General features: G+C 37.6%; 1 protein-coding gene across 1 annotated transcript; it reads right to left on the reverse strand.

The window, feature by feature from the left end:
• Nucleotides 1–334: 334 nt before the first annotated feature.
• On the reverse strand, nt 335–3,460 carry LOC141714884 (uncharacterized). The gene is made up of 5 exons (XM_074518380.1): nt 2,704–3,460; nt 2,336–2,579; nt 1,181–1,465; nt 635–1,007; nt 335–580 (listed from the first exon to the last, which is right to left on the reverse strand). Exons 1-5 carry the CDS (start codon nt 3,458–3,460, stop codon nt 335–337), a joined length of 1,905 nt encoding a protein of 634 aa, XP_074374481.1.
• Nucleotides 3,461–10,145: the final 6,685 nt, after the last annotated feature.

Genomic DNA, 10,145 nt, shown 5'->3' on the forward strand with positions numbered 1-10,145 from the left:
TCCCCATTCTTGTGCTTGCAATTCCTGAAATACATGGTGTACATAATTAGCTATATATAATAATCAACAGTGGGAATAAGCGTTCTAAATACATTATAGTAAAACATAAAAAAATAAATAAAATACAGAGCAGAAAATTATTTAGAAATAACGCGAATGTAACAAATGTAAAATGCATTGTAACTATGAAACAACTAAAAATCAAACACAAATTATCCAGGGTTTAGCAAAAGTACAATTTTAAACATGTCCCAAAAGCATACTTCTGTCTCTCACAATAATACAAATATCGAAATTAATTATAAATACATCGACATCCAAATTCAAAATGTAATCATTTTCTAATCCAAATTCCCTCGACATCCTCTCGTTGATTTCCAAGACTAGGCTCATCTGCATCATCATCTACATCTACTAGGACATCTACTTTAAGGATTTGAGAGCATAATGGAGGATTTTCCAGTGTTGTGTCCCCTAAATCGTCGTCATTATACACCTCATGGTAATCTCGATTCGTGGAAGTTAATACAACTGACCAGGTAATATCGACTGGATCGTCGACATAGAAAACTTGCTTGACCTGGTCAACCGATACGTACTTATCATTTTTGTGACCTTATCGACTAAGGTCCACAAGTGTGAAGCCGAGATCGTCGAACTTGACACCTCTATCGCTATCTGCCCATCTGCACAAGAACAACGGAGCCTTAAATGCACGGTAATCCAACTCCCAAATTTCTTCAATAACGCCATAAAATGTCATATCGCTCTCCACGAGATTTAAATCCTTGGCACTACTCACTTGGACAGTCTTAGCAACTAAAGACGCGCCACTGTTTTGGACCACCCGCGCATTATCTCGGTCTTTTGTGAAATATTGAACCCCATCAATGAGAAAGCCTTCATAAGTCAATACAAAAAAAGACGGTTTGCCTGCAAGCCATCTTATCGTTTCAGGAACATCTTCTCCATTCCTTATCATTTCACTGACCTTTTTTTCAAACCAACTAGAAAATAACCGATTGTGCTCTCCGATTAGCCATTACACGGTCTTTTTTTTCCCTCGATAGGTTTCTTCTAATAATTCCTTGTGCATCCTAGAAATAAAAGTATTGATAAGGAAATACCATAAATACTCGCTAAAAGAAGATTGAGACAAGGGTTAATTAATTTAACTTACGTGATGTATGGATACACTTCCGAGTTGTTTTGAAGAACATGTAGGTGTGCCTCATCTCGCTCTTTTTCTTCGACTGACTTTATTATTACAGGAGATAACGGACCATCAAGTTTGGCTTTGTCCTTCGGAAGACCTGCAGTTGTGCAACTCTGCCGAACAAACTTGCTGCAAAATTCTACAGAATCTTCTCCGATATAGCTGTCAGCTATACAACCTTCCGGATATAAACAGTTTCGCACATAACTTTTCAGCACCTTATTGAACCGTTCAAATGGATACATCCATCTGTAAAAAACTGGACCACACAAACGCAATTCTCTAACCAAGTGAACCGTAATATGTATCATTACATCGAAAAAAGAGGGAGGGAATATTTTCTCCAGCTCGCTCAAGGTTAATATTATATCTGACTGTAATTTATCCAATTTTGATACCTCGACAACTTTAGTGCACAAAGAATTGAAAAAGAAACACAGCCTAATGATGCTAACCCGGACATTTTTTGGGAGAATTCCATGAATTGCAACTGGGAGCAGCTGTTGAAGTAGTATGTGATAGTCGTGAGACTTTAGCCCAAATAACTTCATATCAGGCATTGAGACACAATTTTTAATGTTTGATGAATGTCCATAGGGAAGTTTCATTGATGACAATGACTTTAACAGTTTTCTTTTTTCTTCCTTTGAAAGAGTATAAGCAGCAGGGGGCAGTTACGTTCTCCGTGCTCCTACTTTTTGTGGAGCCAAATCTGTCATAATGCCCATTTCAACCATATCAAGTCAGGAGGCCTCGCTGTTTTTAGTTTTAAATTTCATATTTAGGAGTGTCCCAATAAGATTGTCACACACATTCTTCTCGACGTGCATAATATCGAGACAGTGACGAACATGATGAAACTTCCAATATTCTAACTCAAAGAAAACTGACTTTTTCTTCCATGGAAAGTCGACCTTTTTGGACTTCTTTACTGCATTCTCGAAAGCAAATTTAATCCGCTCCTACTGCCTTAACACCTCTTCTCCAGAAAGGATTTGTTGAGCATTTCCTAACTCTTGCTCACCATTAAAAGCCGTATTTTTCCTCCTATAAGGATGATTCCTAGGTAAATATCGACGATGGCCTTGAAAACACATTTTATTGGTATGAGGTAAATACTTGGCTACGGTATTATCGCCACAAACTGGACAACACATATAATCCTTGTTGACACAACCAGACAAGTTCCCATAAGCGGGAAAATCATTTATTGTCCACATTAATATTGCCCTCAAAGTGAAAGAAGATTTAGTATGAGCGTCGTACACATCTGGTTCACCTTCTTTCCAGAACTTTTTGAGATCATCAATAAGTGGTTGCAAAAAGATGTCAATGTTATTACCTGGCTCTTGCGGACCAGACACTAATATTGTTAACATCAAGAACTTTCTTTTCATACACAACCACGGAGGAAGGTTATATGTTAGTCAACACTACTGGCCAACAGCTATACCTATTGTTCATGCCATTGTTATGGGGGTTTATACCACCCGCCACCATGGCTAATCGAAGATTTCTCGGCTCATTACCAAATTCTGGCCATTTATAATCGACATTCCGCCATGAAGGAGAGTCGGCTGGATGACGCATCTGCCCTTCTTGAATTCTTTGGTTAGCATGCCAAGTCAGAAGCTCAACGGTAGAATTCAACTTAAACATCCATTTAAATCTTGGAATGATTGGAAAATACCACATAACTTTAGCCGGGACATTAACTCTCACTTTACCATCCTTGCCTAACTTCCAGCGAGATATGTGGCACTTGGGACACTCGACAAAATCAGAATTTACACCTCTATATAGAATACATTCGTTCAGACATGCATGGATCTTAATATATTCAAGACCTAAATCGGATAGGGTTTTCTTAGCCGTGTATGCATTACTTGGCAAGACGTGATCTTTAGGAAGTAAGGAGCCAACGGAAGAAAGTAAATACGTAAATGCACTTTCACTAATACCAAATCTTGCTTTCCAGTTATGTAACTTGAGCATCGAATCTAATTTACTAGAATCGCTGCATTCAAACAAAGGTTGCTCGGCATCGGCCAAAAACCTCTTAAACTCCTCTGAATCCTTATCACAATCATCACCCAAATTACCCCGGTTATTATATGCTGCTTCACCGATATCACCGACCTGTGATGCAGCAAAATTTTCTTCAACGTTCTGTTCAATATTTTCCGAACACGGAGGTGGCATTAGTGCTACCAGCCGATGACCTACAGCTAGCTTTAGCTCCATACCAAATCCAATCGATGTACCCTAAACTAAAACCCTTTTCATATAGATGCCCCCTAATGATTTTTACCGAGAATTTCTTAAAATTGCAGCAACGTGCACATGGACAGGGTATCATCTTAGGATCCTTATAGTTTTCTTCAGCAAATATCAAAAACTTTTCAACCCCAATTTCATAGTCTAATGAATCCCTATCTGCAGATATCCATGACTTATCCATATAACCTACCTGACCATAATTTCAAATATTAAATAAAAATTCATAATTAACTAACACCTAATCATTTTCTTGAGTATATAATAACTACGTATAATTTTATTCGGATAATGGCAGTTATTAAATTATCATGGTTACAATTGCCTTCCATAAATTGCACAGTTCATATAAATAAAAAAAATTGTAAAGCCCCATATCAGCATAAACAGACAATCAAAATAGAAAGAGGATTACTAAAATACATACACATTTCAAAACATACAATCAGAAAAGAAAGAGGCTTACAATCATTTTAAATAACATTGGCACAAATATATCAACAAAGGCCCATTTCACACAAGTAAAAACAATGCATACACATCAATTCACAAAGATACACAAATTCAGTAATAATCTGACTATAAGACACACACACACCAATCAAAAGTCCCAAAAAATCAAATTTAATTGAAAATACACTTACAAATTAGGGTTCGATTTCGGTGAAACAGAGCTCGATTTGTGTAAAACTTGCTTGATTCGGGTTATATGAACACTTCTCAGGGCTGCATGTCAACCTTCTTGCTCGATCTATAATTAGAGGGTTTAACTTTGTTTTAGGGCTTGTAACGGGTAGAGATGAAAGAGAGGGGAGAGTGATAGTTGAGAGGTGAGAGACGGAGACGGAGATAGAGACAGAGAGAGAGAGAGAAGTCGGGGATGGAGAGTGTACCGAGAGAGAGAGAGAGGTCGGGGAGGGAGAGTAGTGAGAGAGAAGGGGGGAAATGAATTTTGTTTAACTAAAATTTTCCCCCGTGTTTTTTAGTTGTTAAGGCGGAACAATTTGTTCCGTGTTTTTTTAATTTTTTAAAAAGCAGTTATATACAACGGTCGGCCATGAAACTGATGTGAATAATGCTGTTTCACATCGGTTTGAGAGCAACTGTTGTCCAAAATTGTTTTTACATCGGTTTTTTTGTAATTGATGTAAAAAGTGTGATGTCTATTCCAGTTTTTCACGTAGTGTTAGAAAACTGCTCAATGCTTGTCATAATATGACCAATAGAGACCTTGTTCGCACTAGCAAAAAAAGCACATCATCTGCGAAAAATAGGTGAGACAAGCCAAGTTCCTTGTATTTCCAATGGTGTTTAAATTGAGGAGGCGTTTTAAGTAATAAACTAGAGAGAACATTCATGCATAAAGCAAAAACATAGGGGATATAGGGTCACATTGGCGAACACCCTTGCTTCCTCTAAAATAACCATGTGCTACACCATTCAACTTTACAGAAAACCTTGTTGTCATAATGCACTGTTGGATCCAACCTAGCACCTTAGTAGAGAAACCAAACTTCTTTAAAGTGGTTGTGATAAAGTCCCAATTGAGGGAGTCAAAAGCTTTATGAAGATCAATTTTGAGTGCACAACGGGATACCCCTGTTTCTCGATCATAACCCCGAAATAATTCCTGTGCTATCAAGATGTTGTCAGAGATTGATCTACTATTTTGTGTGATTGATATTAGTTAATTGCTTTAATTTTCATGCACGATCAATTTATTTTGTAATCGAAAATTTTACTCTCATTTTTTTTAAAAAAGGGAAATAATATTAAGATTTTAAAAACAAATTTTATCTCGATTATAAAACGTGATCCAACTCAGTTAGGTGATTTTGAGAAATGGATTCATTTTCTAAACGAGCATTCGATTGTGCATTATGCTTTGATTACTAATGTCCAACTGAATGTTGAGCTCCTCAGACACATTCACTACTATAGCATAAGACATATTAGATGACATCAGGGTAGGATTCTCATTTCTCATTGGTGATGAAATAATACAAATCACTGAGGATGAACTTAATGAACATCTACAACTTCCTCGAGATAATTTTGATCTGTCACCAGATGAAGGGGAACTGATTAATTTCTTCAGAGACATCCACAGAACCATGTCAAATGACACATTTCCCAAACACTTCAACAAGAGCCATCTTACAAACCCCTGGAACTTATTCTTTAGTATTCTATCCTTCTATCTATCTCCCAAGACTACTGGATTTCATGGAATAACATAATTCATGATGGTAGTTGGTGTAGCTGTTTCTAGTAATCTTCGAATCAACTTTAGGCGGATGTTCATGAGAGAAATTATGGAGAAACAGGCTCAACACCAAGAACACATTCTCTATGTCAGGTTTCTCCAAATTGTTCTAAATGGTAAGCTCACAGAAGCTCAGAAAAAATAGTTCTCAGTGAAGACATGGAACCATATGCAGAATTGACCTCTAAACTGGTGGCTGCCCTGATAAGAAAGACTCCTTATTCTAACAATAACCCCATTTATGTGACAGACTTCATGTAATAATTCTTTGAATCCTATTGTTGAAAGCACCTGTCTCTGAGTCTGAAGAAGATCAATTCCCTAAGAATCAAGACCTTGATGTTGTGAATGAGGATGTTGCAGGAGCAGAGGCTGAACATGAAGTAGATCATCAGCCTAATTCTGATGCTCAATCAATGAATGTTAACCATGAACTTGTAGTTGCTAAACAGAGAGAAAAGTTTTCCCAACCTGAAGCTGCTAAACACCAAGTAGAAGCTGAGCCAAATCAGTCAGAAACAAATTTTTACAAGCCAGACTTCACAGGTATGAATGAATCTTCAATGAGCACTACTTTTGATGATTTAATTGATATTGATTCACTTAATCTTGCTGAATTTCACACACAACTTGCTCAAGAGCAATTACTATCAGGAGGAAATGAGTGTTTTTAATGCAAATTAATAACCACCCTCTAGAGCCAATACACACATCTCAAAATCTCTTAGACCAAACCTTGGAGCTTAGTGATCCTGTGAGTGTAGAGGGAGAAACTGCACACAATGTAGCAAATAAGGAAGGTACATGGAGTGAACCCACAACTCTATCCCCAGCGAAGCGAAGCAGTACCCCCCCTGAGACAACTGTAACCTCCCATGTATCTTCCCAAAAGGATATAATGGCTGAAAAGGCACATGAACATTTACTAGATCCATCTTCTCAACAAGGTGGGTCTATTAAAATTCGCCCATCGGCCACGGCATCCTGTAATGAGTCAAACAAACTCTCAAATATTCAAGCTCTTGAAGATTTAAATGATACGATTAGAAGAGCACTATTTGGTGTGGAAGTATTGACGGAAATAGTGAATTTAACCATATTACTGTTAGAATATCCTTTTCAAGGTCCTTTAACGGATCAACTACCTTCACAGGTGTTAGGAGAGAGTGCTGCAATTGCTGCCACATCTAGCACAACACTTCCTCCCAAGGACTAATAAACTTGGATGCATCCGCGGATAGGGGATCCGACATAGGTACGGATCGGCAACCCATTGGTGATAAACCAGATTCAACTAGTGATCCTATGAGGAAAGTGTCTTCACCAACACCTAGAGGAAGCTGAGGAACAGATGCCATATATGACGACCTCAGTGATCCTCCCAGAGATTCTAACTTTGGACCAATCATCTCATGATGACATGCAACTTATCCTGAACAAGGATCGGGACTCACGAATTCCCATTGCACCACTACTGAGCTCCTCAAGGATGGCTCCAGTGTTTTTTGCATGTACATTTTCTAGTGTCGGAGCTATGAGCGGAGTGTATCCGTGAGGGTGAGTTAAACACAAGTCCCTAAACCGAGTGACAGAGTGTTGAGTGATACACTGCGAGAAATTCGTGAGACACCTACCTCCCAAACAACACCTATAGACATGTCACAGTATGTAATAAAATCTTACCTTGAAGAGCAGTTAGCATTTAAAGATAGCTATCTCAAAGAAAAACTGGCTCTCAAGGATCAATATATCAAGAATGAACTGTCTGTTAGGGATCATCAGATTGCACGTTTTTCCGAACAACTTGAACTTCAATAGGCATCATTCGCTAGTTTAAGGGAATTCGAGGAGTAATATCTCTCTTATTCTGGAAAGGGAAAGGCAATTTCCAATACTGAGCCAATGATCTCCGTTAGCAAGCAAGCGCCAATCCCTGTCTCCACTAAAATAGCGCTTGCCAGTACTGGGCCAAAGACCTCAGTAAACAAGCAAGTGTCCGTTTCAGAACTATCATCTCAAGAGATCCCTATCTTGATCTTGCCTGCTCAATCAACCCCAGCTCTGAAGGATAACACAACTGAGGGGGAGAAATGGGTGGAGCAAGAAAATGTAGCTGCAACTGTGAACTTAATTCAGGATGTTTTTCAAACAGCTAACTCTGAATGTGATGAGTTTGGAAATGAGATTCGGGAAAAAAAGGATGAAGAAGAGAGGATTGACGAAAGAGTGCTTTTAAGATCAAAAATGCTGCTGAGAAGAGGTTTCCAACTCAGGGGGAGCAATCAACATTAAAAAAAGATCTCCTAAGCAAAGTCATTACAACTTAAAGGGATCTTCTGTCAGAGATTTTTGCTCCAAAGCCCCTATTCTCAGAGTTTGAGCTCGATGAGGGAGAAATAGATGAGAGCGATGTTTTAAAGGGTTTTGAACCCAGAGTTGAAGAAGTGATGACGGAAGAAAGAAAGGTTAAATCTGAGGACGAAGAATTTGAAGATGAAGATGCTTTCTCGGATGACTGTTTATTCTATGGATTATCGGAAAAGCTCAATCGATCCTATCAAGAAATTCAAGGAGATATTGAAAGAACAAGAGCTAGAGTACAGAGAGCAATACTGAGAAGGGAAGCTAGAGAAGCAAGAGAATCATATCATCGGGCTAACAGGAGAGGAAGTGAATGGGATGAGATCAAAAGAAAAATGGACAAACCTGAAAGCTATCATAAACTAGACCCTGGCAATAGGAATCTACTAAACACTGTAAATAAGTACAAAGTGGATTATCCAATTATCCATGAGTTCTATGATCAGTTCAATAGGATAATCACTGGCACCACTCTGAATATTATAAAGAATGGATGGAAAATCACTGTCAACCATAGAGATGGACTCCAAATGAAGATCTCTACTAGTATGCTGAAGAAGCTAAATATAGTGGAACTGTTTTTCTTAGCATAAAAAATCTCTTGGTTGAAGTTGAATGAGAATGAATACTTCAGAGACAAGATTTGAAAGATGATGATGGATGTATCTTCTCAAGCATTCTTTTCTCCATTTATGATCAAAGTATTTGCAGATGGCAGAATACTGAACATCACCATGTCTGATCAACACATAAGACCCATTTGTTTTCTACAACTCACTTTCCTGGAAAGTCAACTCAGGAGGAAAAGAGAAAGTCTAGAAGCACCAGGAGTTAAAAGATCAGAAGCAGACCTTAAAGCTGTTGAAGTTCTATATGCTTATAGGCTCAATGACAAAATGATCAGGGATTCAGAGAAGGACATGAAGAAACTTATAAGAGCTTATCATGAGATGGTGTTCATTAATGGGGATCCAGAGATTAATCTTCTAAAATATAGTGAACCAATCATCAGCACTAATAGTGAAGGGGAACTAGTCTTTGAGATTAATAAAGCAAGATCAAGATCAATGATTTCAGAACAAGCGGTTCAGAAGCAATACATCAAACCTTGATGGATGTTAAACTCTCCACATGTAAAAAGGACAAGATTATTTTTATTCCAATCATAAAGATACTTGATGAGATGGTGGAAGAAGAATTGATCAACGACACCAAAAGAGTACGAGGACATCCTAAAAGGATAACAATCTTTGTAATGTTAAAAAGATCTACACTGTTGTTTAAACTTGTTCCTAAGTGCTCCAAAGTCAAATATCTTTAGATGATGCTTAATAAGCTGAATAATCCACATCCCATTAATGCACTAGAAATAGAAGCTCGTGATTTGGTCCAAGCTAGACTAGATGACCTTCTGAATAGAAGCAAATGATCATCTCTCCCAGATTCAACAAAATCAACAGATCCCAAAAGGAAAGCTCCCAAGAGAAAGTCTGTTCAAACTCAATCCACTCAAGAAGGTGAAGGCAGTCAAGGCAAGAAGCTCAAAAAGACAAAGATAAAGAAGACCTAGATAATTTTTTCAGGCTAAAGGAACACTTCTTTGTAATTTGTAATTTAAGAAATCCAGAATTGAATATGTAATCCGGAATGTATTTAATATCTTTATATATTTTGAGGTTGTACTTTTTCTTATTGTCAGTTGAGTTATCCTTAGGAATTTGCTTGTCGAACTCTAACAATCAAATATGGGAAGATTTTGAAGTATAATGTACTATAACATGTATTCGAGGAATTATAACTCAACATGAAATAGAAACTGATAAATAATATTAAATTGTAAAGCACATGAACCCTAAAGATGAAGACGAGATAAACATAAAGAATCAAATGACACAAATAACTCTCTAAGTCCTCAATCAAGTCATGGGAAGAAGTTCATTAACGTGTTCAAGCATCCATGAAGAATAAGGGATCAAAGGACTTCCAATATTAGTTACATGGTGTGATTTGAAGTATTGAAGATCA

The sequence above is a fragment of the Apium graveolens genome, chromosome 3 (assembly GCF_009905375.1).
Source record: "Apium graveolens cultivar Ventura chromosome 3, ASM990537v1, whole genome shotgun sequence".
NCBI lineage: Eukaryota > Viridiplantae > Streptophyta > Magnoliopsida > Apiales > Apiaceae > Apium > Apium graveolens.

Coding starts and splice junctions, on each gene's coding strand:
- LOC141714884 (XM_074518380.1), bottom strand. CDS start 3,460: ATGGAGCTAAAGCTAGCTGTAGGTCATCGGCTGGTAGCACTAATGCCA. Junction 2,580..2,703: donor ATTAGCCATGGTGGCGGGTG/GTATAAACCCCC, acceptor TAACAATATTAG/TGTCTGGTCCGCAAGAGCCA. Junction 581..634: donor ACGATCTCGGCTTCACACTT/GTGGACCTTAGT, acceptor TCGGTTGACCAG/GTCAAGCAAGTTTTCTATGT.